Source organism: Aedes aegypti, chromosome 3 (assembly GCF_002204515.2).
Source record: "Aedes aegypti strain LVP_AGWG chromosome 3, AaegL5.0 Primary Assembly, whole genome shotgun sequence".
Lineage (NCBI taxonomy): Eukaryota > Metazoa > Arthropoda > Insecta > Diptera > Culicidae > Aedes > Aedes aegypti.
The window spans coordinates 242418770-242443988 of record NC_035109.1 but is presented as its reverse complement, the minus strand read 5'-3'; the positions used below and the strand labels follow the sequence as shown (position 1 = coordinate 242443988).

Here is a 25219-nt window from a genome sequence, read left to right as displayed (position 1 = left end):
AAGGCAGGCTTGATGCAAATCGCTAGTTTATGTTTCACTTAGGATTTGTAGATTTACACTTTGTTCAAACTTTCGGGATATAAATGGAAAACGAAGCTACGTGTAGTTTCTACCAGATCACAGAGTCTTCTGCTGCTGGATATATTTTCGATTTGCTTTTTAGCCTACTCAATTATCGATTTGCTGGGGTTGGATCATTTTACCAAACGCGCTATATTAGATTCGTACGCGGTACGCTACATTGTGTACCTCTAATCTCTTCGGGCAAACATTCAATAGGGCCATAGTGTTTATTTTTATTGGAGAATGTGAAAAGAGTGTATTCAGTCAGAAATGTTCTCGTGGCATCTGTGGTAATAAACGAATCGTCAATTCTGTCAATTTATTGATGGGTAACACGGAAGATAAATTACAAAATTCCTGCGAAACAATATAATTTTAGTGTGTAATGATCATTTAAATAGTTTTACAGGGTGTCCGCAAATTATTCGAACAGCAAAACATTGTAAAGATGATCTCGTATTGAAAACAATGAAAAATCAATGTCCATGTATCTTTTATAATACATCTATATGTTAACACAAAATACAACTTTAACAAATTTTGAAATGATTGCTTGTTACTGAGATAGGCAAATTTAAATTTTTCGGATACGTTTTTCCTGAGGGCCGCTAGTCATACTGGAGATGTGTTGTCCCTAAAACCTAAAAGAGGTGAATCCAAAATTCCTATTATTATTTGAAGTAATCTACAGGTTAGTGGCTTCAAGTTAGAATGGAAATAGAAAATTATAAGGTTCAAATCTAGTGAGTTCTATGGTCATTTCTCTTCCGTCATAAAGCTCGGAAAACAGTTGCTTTTAAGACACCTCAATACATTTGGGATGGATTTGCAATTATTTGAAATCGTAAATATGTCAAACTTCTTGAGAATATAATAAACCAATGTATAAAACCATGCAAGAATATTGAATTTATTATGCTTGATTGTATAGAGCCATGTCTTCAAAGTTGGTACGCTTGATTGTATAGAGCCATGTCTTCAAAGTTGGTACGGATAATTTGCGGACACCCTGTAGTCTTACTTGTAGTAATTCGTTACCTCTCAACCGTCCAAATATGACTTTTTCTGTCTATAGACATATAATTTGTCCTGTAACAAGAGTTAATTTTATTTATCTAATATGCACGAAATAATTTATCTGCTCACCTTTTATCTTGCTATTTATGTTAAATTTAGATATATTTTCAGCAAACAAACAATATTCTGGTACATCTTCAACCATTGTTATCGACACCCTATGATAAGTAGATGAAAAACCGAATTTAGTACTATACCATTTAATTCCACTAGAGTTTGTATCCTTCGACTGATACACGTATTTCGACCTCAACTGTAAGGCCGTCTTCAGTGTCGTGTTTCAAACTCTAGAAAACGACACTGAAGACGACCTTACAATTTAGGTCGAAATACGCGTATCTGTCATAGGATACAAACTCTAGTTGAATTAAATGGTATAGTGCTAAATTCGGTTTTTCATCTACCTACAGGTACAGTCACCCCACAGTTATGGATAGCACACAGATATGGATCAGAGTTGGATTAAAACGGGAATATCTCACCAAATAGAGTTGCAATAGGGTCCTAAAGGCCTGTCCCAATTTTAATGCCAAACGCTTAAGTTTAGGCCAAAAACACATGTTTACTCAATTTTTTATTGTTTTTCTTTTGCTTAAGTCCAAAAAACATTTTTTTAGATTTTGTCACACTCCATGGCTTAAACTCAAACTTTGGGTGTATTTTGCTTTCCGTGTCCCTTCCGAAATGTCAGATAGGAACAACCCCAGTGTTAAAACTAAAAGCCCTGTGGTGTTTTTGTCGATTGAGCGAACGTCAAACATGATCAAAAGTGTCAAGGTTCATTTATGGACCCAATTTTTAAATTAAAGTTTAAATATGATGTAGCCGTTATTTGAGCGGGAAAAATTGCTAAAATAGTTGCAGTAACATGCTCTTTCGTGTCATTAAATTGAAACAAGATTTCATTAAACATTTTAGGACCCAATTACACAGAACATATTTTACCTATCACTGAGTCAATTAATCCGATCATATTTATCTGAAATATCATATACACGCATCAGAATTCACATTTAATAGGTTTTATTAACACCCAATAAAGACTATATGATGATCCAACGAGGTTCAAATAATAACTATATGGGAGTCGTTTAAATTTCACATATAACTTATTGGATATCGTTTACCCAATCGGTAATTGAAAAATCAGATACATGGTATATGATTTTCCATTGTGAAAAAAATCTGTTTTTATATTTAGTGACACGATGGCGGCTACTGCATACAATTTGATAGCGGATTTTGGAGTTCTTGCAAATTTTTAAAGGTAAGTTGGTAAATTTCAGCTTTTCAATAATTATATAGTTTTATGTATATATTTCAGAATGTGGGACCATTATTTACAAGCATTCACCTTGCTCGCTGAAGAATTCCGCTTCTAATTCCATACAACTGAGAATTTTCTGAAGTTCTGCTTGACGATATCTAGGTGAGTTGTTTCATTCGGCAGCTTGTTTTGTGCTTTAATTTTGTTAACATGGTTTCATTGTTTTAGATTTTTGTATCGACCATGCTACAACAAAAATCCCCTTTTCTGTAGGTTACAGTAGTAACTATGAGATGGCTAGGTAGTGGATTCGAATAACCGGATGAGGAAAGACTGGAGAAGCACTTGGTCCCTCTCCAACTATGTCAACGGAAAAATCTTTTACGTGGATGCAAATATGTTATGTTAAATATATAATTTAAAAATGTACTACTATAACGTATTTTATTTTTGAAATTTTATTTCAAACAATCATGTAGTTAAATGCAATTTGAAAATTATTTCATTTTTATTAAAGAATCAATAATTATCTATATAAGTTTCAGATGAAATGTATATGATTTTGTCTAGGACACCAACATCCATTGGATTTCATATCCATCGACTTTATGCTTAAAAGGTATGTGATTTTCATAATGAACTCTATCTATACGATTTCTAAATAAAAGTTATATGAAAAACATTATGGAAAAAAGCTATATGCTTTTTGTAATGAATCGCACATGACACATTTTTGGAGTGATACCTGAACCATACATCTTTACAGCATCGCAAGCAATTATAATATGCTTAAGCATATTTTGTCCGTCCATAGGAAATAAAATGTCAACCGTATTTCCAGAAGCGTTATTTCATAACTGTGTGACATTGAAAACCACATCACAGTTATGAATCAAAGATAAGGCGATTCCGAAACAAACGTCAAAATATATGCTTTTACAAGCACACCATTCGTTTACCTCGCATATAAATTGCTGTTCTAGTGTTTTGATCCATAATATCAGTCGATTTGATCCATAATAGGGATCCTCCCCAAGTAACCACACGCATCATAACATTGCACGTATTCTACTGCATATCAACACCATTGATGAAACATTGCTTTTATTCAACAAATTTCAAGAGCTGTCAAGCAATAAAGCATTAACCCTACATTACAAATGTATCAATGCACTAACATCACTTTATAAATTGTACTGCTGCATTAATATTACTTTATAAGTTGCTTCATTGCTTTATCGTCCTTTTTCCAATAATTTAACTGTAAAAGTGCCCTTTTTCACTTTTAAACTACTTTAATGGTAGGCTTACGGCAATGCAGCTGCATTATATATGCAATTATATAATGCTCCATGGTTACTTGGGTCCTCTCCCTCTGATCCACATCTGTGGGGTGGACATCGTTTGAAATTTCTATCAAAATCGACACTTTTTCGTAAATAACCGGGAATTTTGAGGTGTATTCTCAAAAACAACTATATTCTGCTGGGCCAGGGGGGTAATTTTGTTTTGTACATCGTCGCCATATATTTTAATCATACTTTGTTCAGAAAAATGACCCTTAGTTGATCCATAACTGTGGGGTGACTGTATTCCACTAAAAAGCTCGAAGATTTATTATCGCGTGTTCTCACCCTATGATAGTTTTTCCAGTGTTAGAAATATTATCTTTGTTTCTCCATATTATTTCAGCATAGCATGGACTGACTGTACCTGTCGTGATTGATCGGAGCTGGTAGGAATTGCACTTTGAGCCAAATGAATAAGGGATGTGGGAACTTTCTAACTACATATTCTCGGTTCTGCACATTTTAGCAGAACCCATTTTATTGATCAACAATAACGGCGCCAGCCAAGTCCTTACAGTTAGTTTGGATGGGGAAGGAATGTTAATGTGCCACAAGTTCATCATTGTTCCACGGTGCCCCGACAGACCGTTATCATAAAAAAATGTCCATCAAATCTGAGTACAAGGCTCGATTCCTGAAGTCATTCTGCACCTCTGGGCCTCTAGGATTCTCGAGAGCTCTTGATTTGAAGTTTTTGACTTAAAATTTCCATATAACCTTTATTAAAATATTGCAATAGCACTAAAAAAAACTACAAAAAGTTGGCCAAACTGTTCTCGTAGTTTACTGGTTTAAATTTAATTGATTGTTGTTTTCTCTGTTGAACCGTTTGAAAGGCAAAAGAAATAAATTAACAATTAACAGTGTTGTTATTTCGAAACACAAAAGGGTCTGAGAAAAAATATAGCACAAAAATAGTTAGAAGATAAGCCATGTGAATACTTCTATAGTCGATTAGAGCTAGTATCAACCGTTTGTTTCAAATATGGAATGGTTTGGTTGCGCTGGTATGCTCACGTTAATATCAGAATGAACATACGCGGATGTCTTCCACGGGGCCGCAGACTTCCAGCTGATTGATGCAACTTTTTTTTCCGGCATTCGCACTAAATGACCAGCTCACTGAAGTTTGCCTATTTTATTCGCTCAATAGTTTTCGCTCCTGTTCTTAAATTAATGTGCTTAGAGAGCCACGAATAAGCGTTTTATACAGAGCAATTTACAATGATGTTTCATTTAGGCATGCTTTCATTCATCGTTGCTCTCTTTGTATTATTATTGTGAACTGATCTAGTTTTCTAAACACTTTTCAGTGTTGTACGATAAAGGATCGCTAGATATTTTGTCGAAGTTGTTAACGACATAATGGATCTATGAAGTCAGATAAGCCTTTATCGAGCAACAGTGTAGAAATGTCGTTTCCCTTTGTAAGTTGCGGGTCCCTAAGCTGATAACGTAACCCGTAAAACGAGATAATCGCAGCCAGAACACGTGTTTTGACTACACAGGAAACATTATTTCATTATCATACATCACAAGTGTTAGATGGCTCTTCAACAAATTCATCTATATCTCCATCAAGCACTGATTCACCACCAACACATCTGAATCTACTTCTTTCTCTACATGCAACCATATACGTTTGGGCAGAGTAAATGACATTACAAGCTTATCCTAGATGATCCATTTAAAATAGTGAAACCCTACTTTACTGCAGTGCGATCGATTCTAATAAAGCCATCGTCTGCAAAATCAAGGAGTATTAGCGACAAAACGCAATATTGAACAGTAAATTCAGAAACTCATATCTTTTCATTTCATGTAATTTTACAAAAAAACTAGGCTCTTCGTCTACAATTCTTCCACTTGATTGTATTTGTCAGTGTTATTTTTAAGTCTTTGATATTACCTGCAACAGCTAGATTTTCGTTACTGAGTTGAACGCGACCTAGAAATCAATAAACAGATTGACGCTAAATCCCAAAAAAAAAAAAAAAACGAGGTAAATGGTTGCAGTCCTAGTGATGTTGATACTTAAGTAGTACTTATTGGAAATTTATTTGATGTTTTTAAAGACTTTGTTAATCTTCGAACACTTGTGACAAATGAAAATCATGTTTCCCGTTTAGTTATAATCCTGTTGTGGCCGAAAATGTTGAACAGAATATTTTTCATGTAAAGTGCTGAGGGATTCGGTGGAAAACTAAACATCAAGAATAGTACTAGATGTACTAAGAAGCAAATATTATTAAGCAAAATAAATACGGCAGACTTCGGTGGGCTGGTCATTTAGTGTGAAAGTCGTAAAAAAGCTGTTAATAATATTCAGCATTGAATGTTTCATGTTTATCTAACGTGACATCAATTATATATTGACATTTATTTCTTAGATTTCATTCTATTAAACTAAGCGTACTGGCTTAAGCCATGTAAAAACATACTTAAGTCACTCTGGCAAGTTAAAGTGAAGATAAATCGAAGCCAAACCTCAAATTTACAAGAGCACAAATCTGGAGAACCGAACTTCCGTTTGAACTGAAAACTTAATCGATTGGTCACCACTAGCCAGTGACCAATCGATAAAGTTTTCAGCTTGAACGGAAGTTTGGTTCTCCAGATTTGTGCTCTTGAAAATTTGAGGTTTGGCTTCGATTCATCTTCACCTTAAGGTGAAGATGCTTCGAAGCCAAACCTCGAATTTTTAAGAACACAAATCTAGAGAACCTGACAACCGTTCGCGCTGAAAATTTGATCGATTGGTCACCACCAGCGAGTAACCAGTGAGTTAAATTTTCAACACACACGGTTATCTGGTTCTCTAAAATTGTGCCCCTGAAAATTTCGTGGTTTGGCCTTGATGAAATTTTACGTCAAAAACTTCAAATCAAGATTTCTCGAGATTCCTCCAAGGGATTTTTTTAAAAATTGGTCTAGAGGTGCAGAATGACCTCAGGAAACGAGCTGTGCTCAGATTTGATGGACGATTTTTTTATAATAACGGGGCACCGTGTGTTCATCTTGAATCTCTACAATCAGAGTAAGGAAAAAAGTGACTTTAGAGATCATTTTGGTTAAAACGCATCCACATCTTTGTGTGAACCATTTTTGGTTTTAATTTTTTTATGAAAATTTTCGGTCACGTGCCGCTTTATCTCGCGTAAATCGATGATTTTCACCCAAAACTATTTCTAATGTACTTGTCGCAAAAAAATGTACTGGCAACAATGCAGCGTAAGCATCGTGAAGGAATGTGAATAAAACGATTATCCCGAAATATATGTTCTATACATTTATATACGTATAAGTACGACCAAATGGAATCCTTCGCGACTAGCGGTATATCAACCCACAAAGGCTCATAAACAACCAAACCCAAGTGTTTCGCAATTCCCGAACCAAATTTACGACAGTGGAGCTCCCTACTTTCCTCGTTGCAATTGTGATATCCGTTCCAAGCATAACTGTCCTATGTTATGTGATGGCGAAATACATTAAAATTTTAATTACTCTGTTTCATGAAATAATTTTCTTTTCGAACGTGTAAATTATCACTGCTAATTAGTATCACTCTGCTCGTAACATAGGACAATTATATCTGAATAGCTCAAAGCAGTAACAGGTGAACCTAGTTTCGTGTGGTAAATAGGGGTGGTTGGTGGTGAAAATGACTAACTTGTGTGTAGGTTGACTAACGCTAGCACCGAAAGGGAGAAGTATGTTGGCTTGGAGGGTAATAAATCCTGTAGCAAATAGTTTGTGATTTTTATGCTTGCTTTGTGTACGATTGGAATGGAAGAAAGAAATGGGAATTTGTACTTTCTTCCCGTCTTCCATGTTATGTCGTGCGATAGTACTTCATTTTCCGCATGCGGCAATTTATGATTTGCAATATGAGGTGGAAGTATCCACTGCGTTGTGTGACCTATTTGTTGGCATATGCACCTTGATTGATTCAGCTTGCGGACGTTACCCAATGTATTCAAATACCGTCAACGTACCAGCATGTATTTGGGGAAAGTTTGATTTGTACGTGCAGTTTTAAAAGCGACTATGCATAATTATTCAAGAGAATTCAAGAACAAATAATGACCACGTCGCAAACATTTGCTGGATGTCCGAATTGAAAACAACAGCGAAATTATATTTAAATAACAGTAGTTATGTTGTTTGCCAATCTATTTCGGAATAGTTAGCAGAAACCCAAATTCTAATTCAATTTGAATGCGAAATTGTCTCATTTTGAACCTCAATCGGATCAGGCAAGCTGATTAAAAATAGCATGTTTTCAGATCATAAAAAAGTACATGAAAAGAAAATCAATATTTATGAAGACGACACACTTCTTGATTTTCGTTGAAATCTATTTACGCATGTTAAAAATACCGAATTTCAAACAGAACAGCGAGAATGAACAGATTCACCTTGCATATGAACAATATGAAAAGTGCTCCGCGAGTCAAATTGTCTGAAAACCTCTGGTAACAAACTGTATCTTTCCGAGTTTTTTTATCGGGTTGTAAAAAGGACAATAAAATACGAAAAGTATTAAAGTTTCCAAGATCTAACATCCACGATTATTGCACAATAACATCAACAGAAAACAACCAGTGAACCACCAAATGGCACACCTCAGACACCAAACAGTGAAAGCAATTAATAGACAAAGCTTGTTGAATTTGTGGTGTGTCTATTTTCACGTACTTACCAGGAGAAACAAACCTAATCCAAAGACGGGCAAACTTTGTTCGCGTGTCGATAGGCTGGAAGTAATATTAATCATACTCACTGACGCGCCAGGTGCTTCATTCCGTTTCCGAAGGAGGCGGCGAACATTACACGACAAGGCAATTTTCTTTCACAATGAGAACCGCAGCAATTTATTTTTCATGGCTCGGGCACATTCTTCGAATTTATTGTTTCACCTATTTTTTGGGGGAAAAATCAAAAGTATATCGATTAAGTACAACTGCTTTAGCAAAAAGCAATAGACGTATCTCACAAAAACTTGTATAATAGAAAATGTCTTACAAAGTCGATTTTGCAGAAATATTTCGCCTTCCAGCAAAGTATGCACCGGTGACGCCGCCAGAACGTAATCATTCAGCATGATTGCTGTGTAGTAAAATCCATATTTACGAGATCGTCAAAACAAAGTTAAAAAACATTTTTACATTCGACTTCAAAAAATATGAAACAACAATTCAAAATTTTCACATTCCGTTTGAATTATTCAGAGCATTCACAGTTCTGAAAAAGAATTCTGGCCGATATTCTTCATCTTTTTCATCCATTCCTAAATCATATATGTTTGTAGGTTTCCTGCGAAATGTATGTAAATGTAGTATAAGCTTTTACAATATATGATTCGTCTTCGGTGTCCATCAAAGCATTCCGAATCCTTTGGAGTAGTTAATGGCTTTCAGTAGGCGTTCCTCGAGTTTTTCCCGGGTGCTGTACTCTGGCAGCAGCAATACATTAAAACATGTATGGCTGGTCGGTAATCGGTCGCAGTCCGGTCCATTTCGGGCGATAACCAGCTTCAGCCGACTGAGTCCACCGACCGGGACCCGATCGGAACCTGTGAGGAAAATAAATGACCAGGGATTAAGTTCAATACAATTGCGTAAATGCTAATTATTCTTTATTTTCTTATTTTGAATAGTTTCCGAAAAAATAATACTTTGTATTTCAATGTACCGTGTTGATTCATACGATTACGGACAGCTTTAATTTCCGGACACTATGCTTTGTATGGGAAACATTTCACACGAAATGTTTTAATTATTGCCGTTTAAAAGATCTCATTTTTTAGGCTCGTTTTAATTAGCATTTTTCAAAGATGATATGCAAATTTATATTGCACAACTGATGTCTCTTTGGTGGTTTGACGATTTCCATTGATAATTTGTCTTTTCTATGTATGATTTTCATGAGCTGTCCGGAATTAGAATCATGAAAAGTCCACATATTTCTATTAATTAATAATTACACAGAGTCAGAAAAATTACATTTTTGCATGTCTCAAGGATCAAGTTATGTGTCTCTAGTAGATTTTGGGTCGCTGAATATGATGCCGTTCTCAGAAATGTTCCAGCACGTCACAATTTTTAGCTACAGGTCACCAAAGTTGCATAAAAGACTGGTTTTGTTGGTGTTTACATGAAATTTAAAGAACGATTCATCAAAGTTTTTATGATAAAATCCACCAAGTATGCTGAAAAGGACATGAACTTTCAATTGAGATACAATTTATTTGAAATATAACGATAAAATTTAGTTTAAATCGATTTTTTCAACATGCTTGCAGTCTTATATGAATTCTTTGTTTCTTTTATATGGAAAAATACAATACTTTTTTGAACCATCAAAAATAACATTTTACTATCGAAAATATTATAAACTTTGTTGATAATTTGTTTTATACATGAAGTTTGAATTCTGTGACAAGTTAAGCAAATAAATTGCCGTACAAGCTGGTAAACTTGCATGCAAGTTGGATGAAACAGTCATGTTTTGCATTTTCAACAGCCAATATCTCGAAAACTAGACGTGCCATGATATTTCTGAAAACGGCAATGGACTAAGCAACCCTTAATTTAGTAAATAGCGGTATTTTGGTGCTTGAGACAAAAACGTGTTCCGCAGTGTTATCCGTGTTGCGGAATCAAAATCTTTAACAGCCGTTCGAAAGTTAAGTGTTTTGAAGGTTCGCAGAGGAATTACCGTAAAGTACCCAAATTTCGCGCAAGCTCCTAATTTTGCTCACTATCATTTGGAACATGTTTTGCAAAATAAATTTTAGTTGGCTAGTTCTTTGAATAATTATGTTTCAGTTATGGTTACATAACATGCATTTACTTTGCCCAATATGTATCAAGAACTATGGATAAAATGACAGTAAGCGAAATTAGGAGCGTGCGCGAAATATGATAGCATCACAGTAGGGTAGGTGTACCAGTCATGGACATAATGGTTCCCTTTTTCGCCAAACGTGATAATTTGGTTATCTTCAAATTTTTGATCATTCTGTGTGTTAATTAGTTTGACATGGAATATATCTTGATGCTGAAACATTCAAACATATTCAAAATGTGAAAGTTTTTGAGAAGACACATATGTCTAAATAGGGAACCACTATGGCCATAACTGGTACACTTTCCCTATATAGAATGATTTATTGTATATGCTTTTTGATGAGTTATACTGCACTGAGACCTTAAGTGTCCGTAATATGAATCAAAACGGTATGATAACTTATTTTACGCTTTCTATTTTGAAGCGTTTGCTGATGAAATAAGAGCGTAAGTATATGTCTACCACATGAACACTATCAGGAAGGATAGGATGAGGGTTGAGATAGGGTAGAGGGAATAATGATGTGTAAATTTCAAACTCTCGAAGTTAAAAAAATTGATTGTTTTTCAATAGTAAATTGATAGTTCATCAATAGTTTTACTATTGAAACAGTTAGTCGAGTTTTTGATTAATCTGATGAGTATTGAAACATGTTTTACTAACTATTGCATAGTATACACCTAGTGCGTGGTGTTTTCCGAAATCTCCCAAGTGGGATTTACATTTTCGTATACGCGGATGATATCTTGCTGGTAATTTCAAGCTGCACACCTGTTCGCACCAGAATTAAAGCTCAAGCTACAGTCAACGCCGTCTTCAAATGGACCTCGTCGGTGGGGTTTACTCTGTCGGCACCCAAAAGCATTCGCTGTCATATTTGCAACACTGGACATCGAATTATCGGTTCCCCTATCACCATTCAAGGTCAACCCATTCCGCTAAAAAAGACCGTCAAAGCCATTGGAGTCATAATCGATAGAGAGCTTACATTCAAGTAACATTTTGAGTCTGTGGAAACAAATTGTCGTACTCGGTTAAACCTAGTGCGTACAATCCACATCGATCTAACAATCGGGAAATACGTTTTCGAGTTGCTCACGCAATAATCGACAGCCGTCTAGTCTACGGTCTGGAATTAACGTGTATCGCTACCGGAAGGCTGCTCCAAATCCTCGCACCAGTGTACAAAACCTACGTTCGCATCATCTCAGGACAGTTACCGTGTATTCCGGCGAATGCCGCGTGCACTGAAGCTGGTATACTTCCTTTCCGCCGTGTTATATCCGCAACTATCTGCAAGAAGGCCGCTGCTTTCGCCGAGAAAACCGCCGGAAAGGAAAGGATCTTCCTCCTCTCCGAGGGGTGCAGAATCCTTCGTATGGTAGCCAACGTGGATCTGCCTTCAGTGGCCAAGATTCATTGGTACGGAGACAGGTGTTGGTAGACAGGAAAACCAAAAAACGATAGTGCAATCATGAACCGTTTCCGTGCCGGTGACAACTCTATCACACTTCGAGCGTCTGTCATTGAATGGCTCCGTAATAACTACCCAAACCACCTCCACAGATACACTGATGGCTCCCTATCGAACCGTGGCATGGGAATCGGCATCTATGGAATGGACGTTTCGAGAAGCCTAAGTCTCGCCCCACTATGTTCCATCTTCTCCGCCGAAGCCGCAGCCGTTTTTATCGCGGCTACTACTCCTGCTGAACAATCCATCTCAATACTTACTGACTCAGCTAGTGTAGTATTCAGTCCGAGTCACCCGCCCATCCATGACTTCAAGGTATTTTACGGTTTGCCCCACCTGACACAACCTTTGCGTGGATCCCTGGACATTGTGGTGTACCTGGAAACACAGCTGCTGATCGCCTGGCTGGTGCAGGATACGCGTCAACAAGGTATACAAACAAGGTTCCTCTTCAGGACATCAAAAGATGAATAACCAAGTCCGTCAACGCGCAGTGGGCAACCGAATGGTCCCAGCAGAGCACGTGTCATCTACACAAGATCAAACAAGATACTCAACCATGGACCGACGTTATTTAATTAAAAGAACAGCGGATCATCTCCCGGACTGGATACACCCGTTTATCGCACAACATGGAAGGCTTGCCTTCCCATAGAATTAGCACCACTTGCAATACACACAACAAGGTGGACCATTTCCTATGCGTCTGCCCTTAGTACGAATTTCATCGTAGAAATCATGGACTAACGGGGAGCATTCGGGAAAACCTATGCAACGATACGACTGCACTCAACACTGTCATCTGTTTCCTGAAAGATTCAGGACAATACTCCCAAATATAACCTTACCTCTACTTTTTCCCGCAGTCCGGGTATCTCTGTCGGTGCAGGGTTTCGACCTTCCTCCGGGAGAGCTCTACCTTGTGCTGCCCACATTTTCAGTCTAGTGTGAAACAATTACGTTTAGCTTGAACCTGTTGCTGGCGACTAATTTTATCTCACCGAAAACGTGTTTTTCAAATTTTGTGATAGTTTATTTGTATTTAATATGCTACTTGAAACTCTGTAAAACTACTCTTTCTTAAAAGCAGCTCATCTGACGCTTTTCTGACAAATGGTGAAAAACTAGCCGTTTGCGCTAAAAATCATCTCAATGAAGAAAAAAAAAGAACAAAAGCTACTTTTTTAGCAGGTTTTATCGAGCTTCTAACGATATTGAGTTGATATATGCAAAAACCACAAAGCGGTCAAAAGTCGACATGGGACTGTTATGCGATTATGGGCAGTAATACGCGGTCGATACTATCGTATGCCGCCTTGAAATAGATGAAAAATTTGGGACCTGGTGTTCACGACATTGGAGAATTTTCCGTACAGTAAAGATCTGGTCCGTTGAATGATCTGGGATAATACTTTGTAGGTCGTATTTAGAATGGTGATCGCTCGAAAATTTTTGGAATTTAACTTGTCGCCCTTATTGTAGATGGGGCGTATTACCCCTTCCATCAACTCCTCCGGTAGCCTATCTGTTTCCCAGATTGTGCCGGTGCAAACAAATGGCCAGCCCCTCCGGACCGGTTTTGCAGTAATTAACGCCGAACCGACTAGCAGCAGACCTGTCCGATTGCCTCGCGCTAGTTTGGCTCCGATCATCTGGAGTATTCGTAAACATGACTTGCACGCTTTTTCACTATCTTGCAACGGGACTTGAACATCAAGGTACGATCCAGAGTGACACCAAGAACCCTCAACTTGTTGGTTTTCGGGATGGAGACTTGATCAACGACAACATTCCGCGCATGCTCCCGACGCGCATTCGGGTTGCAGTGGAAAATATGCGTCTTTGCCGCAGACATTGCGAAACCAACAATTTTTGCCCATTTACATACAGTCTTCAAGGCGGCCTGCAATATCTGGAGCAATTCTTCGCATTTAGTCCCTTTAACGACGAGGAGGATGTCTTCGGCGTACAGGAGTATGTCGACTCTACCCGACAGAACCCGGAAGATGGGCTGCATCGCCATCAGGAACAGTTTTACCGATAACACTGATCCTTGCACACACCATTTTCCAGCTTATGTTCACTGGACTGTAATCACCAGTCTTCCCAAACGAACACCGAACACGGTGGTTCAGGACATTTCGTACTCTCCTTGTACTCTGTTTTCGTGTGCAAACCGAAACGCTCGAAACTGAACCTAAATCCAAACATGTGTAAAGTGAACATCGGTGCAAACGCCGGTTCGAAAACCGGTACATTTGTACCTCGATTGCAACCGGGGTTCAAATTTTGGTGCAAATCTTCGGTTGCATCCGAAGTTCAGAACGATGACACAAACCGACAGACAGAAAATAGTTGATATCCACGCTTATCAATCTCTACTTATCGTGTCTTGTTGTTTGATATAGTTGATTAGTTGATCTGCCTCAATGAAACATTTATCCAAGCCTCAAGGGTCTTGCGATTTGAATCAAGAAGTTCCATATATGATCTTAGAAATTTATCCGCGTGGATTTCAACCGTTCCCTGTCTGACTGCTTTGTGCCATTATTTGGACCCAAGTTTGGACCAAAGTTTGAACTGAAGTACACATGTACCAGGTTCGGTTTGGCAGCGTCCATTTATTACGTAACGCTAAAATTAATTTTTTTTGACCCCCTCCGCCCCCTCCGTAACGCATTTTGTATGGGAAATTTCATCCAAAAATGTAAATGATGTGAGTTTTATATTTTTAAAACAAGTACTGCCACGCATAGCTCGAGACTATATACTATTTTTGTTTTTTGAGAGATTTAAGCATGTTTACAAAAATGTTTTATGTGAATTTTTCATTTAGCTGATATGGGGTAACATTGATCATCCATGTAAACAACGTTCGGTAATATTGAAAATGTCGTTACTTACATAAATCATGGCCCCTGATGCCGAATATGATGTCCAAACGCTTACATCTCATTTACTTTTTGAGTTATTTTAAAATTAAAAACACCTTGAACAGCGGAATACGCCTAAAGGTAGGCAATTTCCTAAGGGAATTCTACATTCTTAACAGTAATTCGTGAATGTTACCTAATTGAACATACTTATAAAAGTTTTGACAGCGGTATCGTTTTCGGCGATGCCATTTTTAGTGAGAACCGCATTTTCCTTGTTCATATCGCTAGCAGAACTAATGTGAGACATGAATCTTCGGTAGTGTCATCCTTAACCATTCAAATCATTGTTTCGAAAACTTGATAAATTTATGCATAAAATTACGGCAATTTTTGCAAAAATCTTAATTTTTAATAGCTTATAAATATAAGAAAGACAAGCAACATTCATGCTTTAGAAATTTATCATCAATAAATGATGCTACCAACTTATTACGAGATGAGTCATTCCGATCAATGTTACCCCGCCGATCAATGATACCTCGGATTACGGTACGTAATTTGTGGATGCCGCCTTTGATACACTGGTACAGAGACGAAGCGCGTTTGCGGTTCAACACAAGTTGCAAGGTGCAAACTAAAGTTGCACATCGGTTCTGTTCATGGGAAGACTGGTAACCACCTATCGACACCTTGGAACTCCGAGAGAAAGCTTGGCAGATTTCAGGGTGCAAAACATATAATGCCGCCAGGTGGTGTCGTATGATTTTGACAGATCCAGAGACGCTATCAAACAGTGCTCGACGTCGACGTTTGGTATCGACTACTCTAGCTCGGCGAAGTACGTGTCGGTACCATGTCCCACACGAAAAGCGTGCTGACGCTTGTCAAGTCGTCCGTTCGCTCGAGGAGCTTCGCTATGTAGCTAGTAAGCGAAATAGGACGGAAGGCAGCTGGATCGAAATCTTGGCAGTTCTGTTTCGGAATCGGAACGACGAGGGCATACTACCAGCTGGCGGGAAACTCATCGCTTCTCAAGATTTTGTTCAGCGACTCCAGCATGTTCACGGGAAGACGTTGAAGCAGCAGGTATCCTACCATGTCAGCACCTGTCGAGGCACTTCCCCTTTTGTCGAGAGCCAACAGAAGTTCAGCTAGGGTAATATCAACATTGTATGCGTCTCCGGTATTATACGAAACATCTCTCTAAGCTGCTATTTTCGCCATCTGAAACGATGGAGGGTGGCTTGACATCAACGATCTTTCGCCGTAGAACGTCGTCAGTTCTTCCGCTACTTCTTCGTTGTTATCCGTGAATACGTTTGGCCGTTTGATAACAACTGAGTATCTTTGCCGATTCCCACGCAGCGTGTTGACCGTGCGCCACAGTTCGGTCGTCGTGCTGTGCGAGGAGATTTTCCCTACGAAGCATTCTCACGGTTGCACCTTCGTTTCTTTGATCGTCTTTCATGCCGCAGCTTTTGCTATTTAGAAAACCGCCCACGTTTCGGGTTGATCTGGGTTGACTTGCTGTGCTTTGAATGGCTGCTTGGGCACGTCAGGAGTTAATCATCAATATTAACCTCCTTTTCCCGAGCAGCCTAGATAGCCGCGTAGTGTCGGTAGCGGTTGTTTCAACTGGCTAAGAATTAACACTACGGACTGCCTGTTCCGGTGGTAAAAGTCCACCTCACAGGTGACCCCTAATTTATGGTGTGATGCGTACCGTGCCTAAGAATGAATGGTTAGGGGGGTCTAAATAAAACCTAACCGCAAACGGAGCCTGTGGGGTACCAGGGCGCCCTCCACAGTATTGAGTCCTTCCTGTGCTACCCGGAGCAATGGTGCAGGTGACCTTGTGTTTCTCCGAGATAATCGGCTGCCCTTCTTCAGTCTCTATTCTGAGGCTTAATAAGTGTGGGATTATGAATATGTTTACATTTAATTTTAATTATCACCTATATGGATTCGCATTATGCGTTTTACACAGTCACGGTGCCCCGACAGACCGTTATTATGTAAAAAAAATTGTCCATCAAATCTGAGTACAGGACTCGATTCCTGAGGTCATTTTGCACCTCTGGGCCAATTTTTAAAAAAATCCCTAGGCGGAATCTCGAGAAATCATGATTTGAAGTTTTTGACTTAAAATTTCAATATAATTTATATACAAATTACACAATAGCGCCGGAAAAACTTAAAAAAATCGTCCAAAAAGACTTTTGCCCGTCTTAACTAGTATATAACTGTTATGGATGTTATATTTATAAATATGTTTAACTAACTTAACTAACCAGCGTGGTTTGAGTATGTTTTTATATAGCTTAAACCAGAAAGCATAGTTAAATGGAATGAAATCTAAAATAAACTCAATATCAATTTACTGGTGATACTTCGTTCGAAAAAAGTAAAACTTTTAATGGTTAATATTATTTATTTACAGCTTAGTTTTAGACTTTCACACTAAGTGACCAGCTCACTGAAGTCTGCCGTATTTATTTTTCTTAATATTATTTGCTTCTTTGTACGTCTTGTACTACTCTTGATGTATACGTCAAGTTACTATACGTTAATTTTAACTTTACGTTAAAATTAACGTATTCTGTTTTCTCATCCACAACATGATTTTGACTACTCGGGGAACATCATTGTCACATGTCGGAAGTATTCTAAGATTTACAAAGTCTTCAACAATTTCAATGCCTAGTTCTATCCGAGTTTCAACATCACTTGGACTCTCACTCTCTTGCCCTGCTATCATGTATTTTTTTATTATTATAATTGAAAACTGATTTTGTTTTCGAAACACTTTTCAGTTCACTTTCTATGATAAAGCATCGCGACATCGTAAGATAGAAACATTACAGTAGTGTTTATTATTGCGAAATTATTCACGAAAGAGAGAATGGATGAAGTTAGATAAGCTTTTATTAGGCAACAGTGTAGAAATGTTATTTGCCATGAGTGGGCTTCGTAGCCGTGCGGTTAGTGTCACCAGGCATTTAGCCGCATCGTGCTAAGGAATGTGGGTTCGATTCCCGCTGCAGGTCGGAAAAATTTTCGTGAGAAATGTTCTCCGACTGTACCATTGGGCGTTGCATGCTAGTCCGTTGTCTAGTGTGGTGCTTCCTTCAAAGGGCAAAATGCCCACTGGAAGCATTAACGTGCAGGTGTCTTTAAAAAAAAAAAAAAAAGTAACGGGTTCTCAAGCTAATTACGTAATCCGTAAAAGTTGAAAATCGTAGCCAGAACAAGTGTTTTTACTGCACGGGAGACATAATTGTCACACGTCCAAGGCTCTTCGACAATTTCAACTACATCCCCTTCAAGCACTGCCTCAGCCACAACACAACTGAACCTGCTTCTTTCTCTTCATGCAACCATGTACATTTGGGTAGGTTGAATGGCATCACAAGCTTATCTTAGTTGTGTGTCTTCAAGATAGTGAAAGCCCGCTCAACTGCAAAAGTATATACATCAGAATGTAATGGTGACTAGTAAATTTCTAAATGCATTTTTTATAATTTATGTAATATTACAAACGAAGTTAACACCTCGTATGCAATCTATACACTTGATTGTATACATCAGCTTAATCAGCTTTCCCAGTTAATGTTAAAGTATTTCCTGCCACAGATAGACTTGCGTCACTGAGTCGAACGCGACCTTGAAATCAATAAACAGATGACAATGAATTATATAAAAACAAATTACATAGTAACAAGATAAGTAAGACAAGAACTAGGACTCCCAGTGAAGTTGAAACTTTAGTAGTACTTATTGGGGTTTTTTTTTATGAAGTTGTTGAAAACTATGTTAATCTTGGTACACTTTTGACATGTGGGAATGATGCTCTACGTGTAGTCAAAACCCTGTTGTGGCTAAGTATACAGAATACGTTAATTGTAACGTAAAGTACTGAGGACAATACTCGGTGGAAAACTAGACGTATACATCAAGAGTAGTACCATATGTATAAAGAAGCTAATACTTTCAAATAAAATAAATACGACAGACTTCAGTGGGCTGGTCACGTAGTGTGAAAGTCGTAAAATGGGCTGTGAATAAATAATATTAATCATTGAAAGTTTTAGTTTTATCGAACATAACAACAACATTATATTGAAATTTAGTTTTTTAGATTTTATTCAATTGAACTAAACTTACTGATTTAAGCCATATAAAAACATACTCAAACCACTCTGGTTAGTTAAGTTAGTTAAACATATTTATAAATATAACATCCATGACAATTATATACTAGTTAAGAACAGTTTGGCCGTATTTTTGAGCGATATTTTTTAGGTTTTCACGGTGCTATTGTGTAATTTGTATATAAATTATATTGAAATTTTAAGTCAAAAACTTCAAATCATGATTTCTCGAGATTCCGCCTAGGGATTTTTTTAAAAATTGGTCCAGAGGTGCAAAATGACCTCAGGAATCGAGCTCTGTACTCAGATTTGATGGACATTTTTTTTACATAATAACGGTCTGTCGGGGCACCGTGACAGTGTATTCTGTGCTTTTTCGCCTTTGGCGACTTTAAATAGATACCGATCTGGTTTTTTCGTTGCTGGTCTTTTTCGTGCTGAGATTGCAAAAAGCTTAATCCTGCCTAGTTTGGGTAGTGGCTACGGTTAGGTTAGCTCAGATCAATCTTCAGCATAAAAGAACAGCAACGATCAATCTTTGCAGACTCATGCAAAATGGTGCAGCCCAAGTGGCGCTAGTTCAAGAACCCTACTTTCGTAGAGGGAACTACTATCTAGGAAACCCCGTGTACCCAGTTTTTGCTACTTTTAGCAAGCTTGAAATGGCAAACTCGCGCTCCATGCCCCGCGCATGCGTGCTCGTTAATAAAGCAATCGTTGCTACACTCATTTTCGAGTTAACTACCAGAGATGTATGTGCTGTCACAATCGATGTTTCTGTTGGTGACCTCAACAGGAAATACGTCTATTGTTCGGTATATTTACCACATGATGAACCATCCCCAACGGATGACTTCAAACGAGTTGTCGTACACTGCGTAACAAAAGGCCTTCCGCTGATTGTGGGCAGTGATGCCAATGCTCATCACATCATCTGGGGCAGCTCGGATATCAATTTGAGAGGCTCCAGTCTGATGGAATACTTAAGTAGTACATACCTTGGATTACTTAACATAGGCAATCGCTCAACCTTCATGGTTTCTAATAGAGAAGAAGTGTTAGACATAACGCTCTGCTCGAATAGAATCAGCCACGAGTTGACGAATTGGCATGTATCAGATGAGGAATCATTATCTTATCATCGCAACATCTTCTTTGAACATTCAAATGTAACTGCGCAGACTTTGCGTTTTAGGAATCCCCGGTCAACAAACTGGGAACTCTACATTGAATTGGTTGCGACCAAATTTCATGGATATTCTCCGTCCATTGAAAATCCAAGTGATCCGGATGATGCCGTTGATACTACAACATCCTACATTATGGAAGCTTTTGAAGAAGCATGTCCTCTGCGGTCTGTAAAGACTACAAGACCCCATGGTGGAATTCCGATCTGACTAGACTCAGGAAACAATGTAGAAGGAGTTGGAACAGACGCCGTTCAGCTGGATCAGAGTCGTTCAAGTCAGCTCGCAAGGCTTACAAGAAGGCTCTTCGTTCTGCTGAACGATCCGGCTGGAAAAAACCTTTGTACAAATGTTTCCAGTTTGAGTGAAGTCAGTCGGTTGAACAAAATTCTTGCAAAATCTAAGGATTTCCAAGTGAACGATATTCGCATACCTAATGGTGACTTTACTTCTTCCGATGAAGAAGTTTTAGAATGTTTATTCAATACACACTTCTCCGGATGTGTGGACATAGCATCTACGGATGAACCAAATGTCTTTTCATGTAGTTACGAGTCTCTGGCCTCGGCTCGCAGTATCGTAACTACTGAATCGATTCAATGGGCACTTAATAGTTTTGCTCCTTTCAAATCTCCAGGAGCGGATGGGATTTATCCTGTTCTGCTCCAAAGGGGATTTGAGTCTATCAAACATGTTTTGTAAAAGCTACTTGTAAGCAGTTTTGCTACCGGGTACATTCCCAAATCCTGGCGTGATATTACTGTAAAGTTTATCCCAAAAGGAGGACGTGCGTCATATGAGGAAGCGAAGAGTTTTAGACCAATCAGTCTGACCTCTTTTCTTCTGAAATGTCTGGAACGCATTATCGATCATCACATCCGTGATGTTTATTTGGCAAACATGCCTCTTCATGTGAATCAACATGCTTACCAATCTGGAAAGTCCACTGTGACTCTTTTACACAAAGTTGTATACGATTTCGAGAAAGCATTCGCTCAGAAGCAATCGTGCTTGGGTGTTTTCTCTTGGATATTGAGGGTGCCTTTGATAACGTGTCTTTCGATGCCATATTGGAAGCCGCACGAAACCATGGGCTACCTACAATGATTACCAATTGGATTCATCAAATGCTCAAAAACCGACATCTCTTCTCGACATTGCGTCAAGCAGCGATTCGAAAATTGAGTGTTTGCGGATGCCCCCAAGTCTTGTCATCACTTTTGTGGAATCTCGTAGCAGATACGCTATTGAGGCAACTCAATAATTGCGGTTTTCCAACTTATGGATTTGCCGACGACTATCTAGCTCTGATAGTTGGTATGTGCATAAGCACTCTATTCGACCTGATGCAAAGTGCTCTTCAGGTAGTCGAGAGTTGGTGTCGCCAATATGGCCTTTCGGTTAACCCGAATAAAACATCTATTGTTCTTTTTACGGAAAGACGAAACCGCGATGGAATTCGACCTTTACGTCTTTTTGGCACTGAGATTAATGTGACTGATCAAGTAAAGTATGTCGGAGTCATTCTAGATTCCAAACTTTTAGGGACAGCTCACATTAATTTCAGAGTCAAAAAAACTTGCATGGCCTTCGGTCAATGCCGGCGAACCTTTGGTAAAACTTGGGGCCTCAAACCCAAATATATCAAATGGATTTACACAACAGTTGTTCGACCAATATTGGCATATGGATGTCTTGTGTGGTGGCAAAAGGGCGAAGTGAGAACAATCCAATCAAAATTGGGCCATCTCCAAAGGATGTGCTTGATGGCGATGTCTGGTGCGTTCTCTACAACTCCCACAGCAGCGCTCGAGGCCCTTTTCGACGTTGCGCCACTACACATATATCTTAAACAAGAAGCACTTTCTTGCTCTTACCGTTTATGGGTACTGGATCTACTGGAGAAAAATCCAGTGAATCGTAGAGCTACACACACTTCGTTGTTTCCACTTTTGGTGAATTGGGACAAAATTGTCCTTGCTCCAAGTGATCTCACAATTGCTTGTAACTTTCCTTACAGGACATTTACCACACAATTCCCTTCACGGGAAGAGTGGACGTCTGGCTATTTGGAAAGAAGTATATCAAACAATATAGTATGTTACACTGATGGCTCCCTTCTTGAAGGTAGAGCTGGTGCAGGAGTATATTCTCGTGAGCTAAGGCTGAATCAGTTTTACTCACTTGGTAGAAACTGCACCGTTTTTCAGGCGGAAATATTTGCTCTTATGTGTGGAGTACAATCAGCACTTCAACAGCGCGTAATGGGTAAAGTCATATACTTCTGTTCAGATAGTCAGGCTGCTATAAAAGCTCTCGCTTCGGTCAACTCAAGGTCGAAGCTTGTTATCGCATGTCGAACTCAAATTGAGGAACTGAATTCAGTCAACTCTGTAAACCTTGTATGGGTACCTGGCCATTCTTCCATCGCTGGAAATGAATTGGCTGATGAGCTAGCTCGCGATGGAGCATCGCATGACTTCATTGGCCCTGAGCCGGCTATTCCAATTTCGAAGTGCTGGGTGAAGCTTCAGATAAACTCTTGGGGGGCAACTCAGCACAAGCAATATTGGAATAGTTTGGAGTCGTGTCGTCAAACAAAATTGTATATTACTGAGCCATCTCCAAAGGTGGCGAAGTATTTAACAAATCTGTCAAAGCAGAATTGCAGTCTCTTGGTCAGAGCGTTGACAGGCCACTGCCGACTCAACTATCACATGGCAAATATTCAGCGTGCTGACTCATTTGTGTGTGATAGTTGTGACTCCGATTATGGAACTTCGTATCACCTGATATGTAACTGTCCAGTTTTTGCGCAAATGCGATTCCAATTACTTGGTAAACACTTATTAACCCTCTAATACCCAAATTTTTATTTTCGATTTAAATATAATTTTTCGTTATCTAAAATCGTTCTAAACACGTTTTGGGCATTTATTTATTTTTATTCGCAAATTTTTAAATTTTGGTTTTTGATTTTTATAATTTTTAATTTTGAACATCCCTAGCTTTTTTCGGTTTTTCTTGAAGCCTTCTCTAGTTGTTGATTTTTGGCAATAATAAAAATTTAAATTGTTACGGTATTTTTAAAAATATTAAATTTTTAATTTTTTTTCGGAGCGTATTTTATTTTCCGTGTAACTAACGGAAAAACAGGTTTGAAATGATTTTAATACCACCAGGCTCTTCTTTTGTGATAGATTAATCGTAGAAAAATATAAAAGGTACGATTTTTTATATTACACGTTAAATGAAACCCAGGCATTTGTAGGTTATATAAGAATGCAATTTTTCAAACAATTTCTAAAAATACAAAAAAGTTTCAAAAGTCATAAAAAACTTTTCTTATATGCGTGTTATGAGTCAAGGTATAAGCCAAAAATAAAATCATTTTGATTTCCAAGCTACGAAAAAATACACAAAATTCCAAAGTGTACCCCGTCTAAAGGCGGGGTTGGGTATTAGAGGGTTAAGTGAAACTGAATTCAGAAGCCTGAATCTTCAGGACATTCTGTTATTCTTATCCCGCTGTGGTAATGAGCTATAGGCTCTCTTTACGCTCATGCGTTTTGCAGTGCCCTTTTTAGGGCGCTGTTCGAACCCATTGTGGTATGGAGCTACATGCTCTCATTTCGCTTATGCGATCTTCCCTCTTCAAGGGACCCCACTCCTATTTCCTCCCATCTTTCCCTTCCCTTTCCTCTCCCATCGGGTAGATGATGAAATAGGCTCAAATATGGCGATGGCACAAATCTCCCAACTGGTGGGGAACGTGCCTTTGGAGCCGGCCTTCTGATACCTGATACCTGATGCCGCAGCTTTTGCTATTTAGAAAACCGCCCACGTTTCGGGTTGATCTGGGTTGACTTGCTGTAGACGTCAGAGCGACCGAAGACACTTTGTCGCTGACGGATTGCCACTTTTGCCTCGGAACTTTAAATTGATTGATCTACGACCAAAAAAGTATGAAATGATCAAATAATAAATTCTTAGACTGCGATGTGCTTTTAACAATATTAACGTACTAACGTTCATTTTCAGTAAAAATTGTGGTCGTCAAATCATTATCCATAAGAATCCCAAATATGATATTGAAAAACTTTGATAGGAACGTCACAAACAAATAATTGTTAGCATAAGCATGAAACGAGCTCACCAGTTGGTAACCCATTCTCGACTAAACACGAATATATTTTCTCACTCGCTAAACGCGAAACACGATTGATTCTGATTCCGTCGCTCGCCCAACAGGAACATGAAACAGAATCGAAAGACGCTAAAAACGAGAGAAAAAATCCAATCTTGCGACGCAACGAACGAACTCGCTTGCTTTGACTTTTCCGCGCACTCTATCTATCTATCTATCTATATAAATAAAAATGGAATGGTGTTTGTATGTCACGAAATGGCTTACGAACGGGTCAGCGGATTTGAATGATTCTTTCTCCATTTTGTTCGTCAAGGGTTCCGACGTGTTTGTGTGTGTAAAAGTTCCATTATATTCACCGGGAATGTCGGAAAAATGAGACTGAACGGAACTGTCATTTTGTATGGGACGATTCGTAGCGGTTTTCAACAGCCTACTTGATGGCAAGACGAAGTTTGCCGGGACCACTAGTTGACGAAAAAAAAATTATGTAATGTTTCTAAAAAAATGTGAATTGAATAAGCTAATTCTGACTTGCTGTCGCCTAAATTATGTAAACTTGGTCAAAATTCTAAAATCCATTTTTCCTATATTTTCATCACAATTAAAGTTGTCTGGCAAACGCCGATTTTAAGTTTTAAAAATAGATTTTACAAAGTTTGCACTGCTCACCGGCTAAGCTAAGCATCAATTGAATGGATGGATTGTAAAAAGAAGACCGAAAATTGATATCTCGATAGGTGAAATTTCACAAGATCTGTGAAATGATTTAA

At 38.4% G+C, this 25219-nt stretch overlaps 1 protein-coding gene across 1 annotated transcript in view; it reads right to left on the bottom strand.

The window, feature by feature from the left end:
• Positions 1-8632: 8632 nt before the first annotated feature.
• Positions 8633-25219, bottom strand: part of LOC5576407 (ubiquitin-protein ligase E3A) — a 60086-nt gene continuing 43499 nt past the window's right edge. The window contains exon 6 of the mRNA XM_021854547.1: positions 8633-9334. Within this exon, the coding sequence (XP_021710239.1) occupies positions 9138-9334 (197 nt within the window). The 3' untranslated portion in view covers positions 8633-9137. The remainder of the gene's footprint in view (positions 9335-25219) is intronic.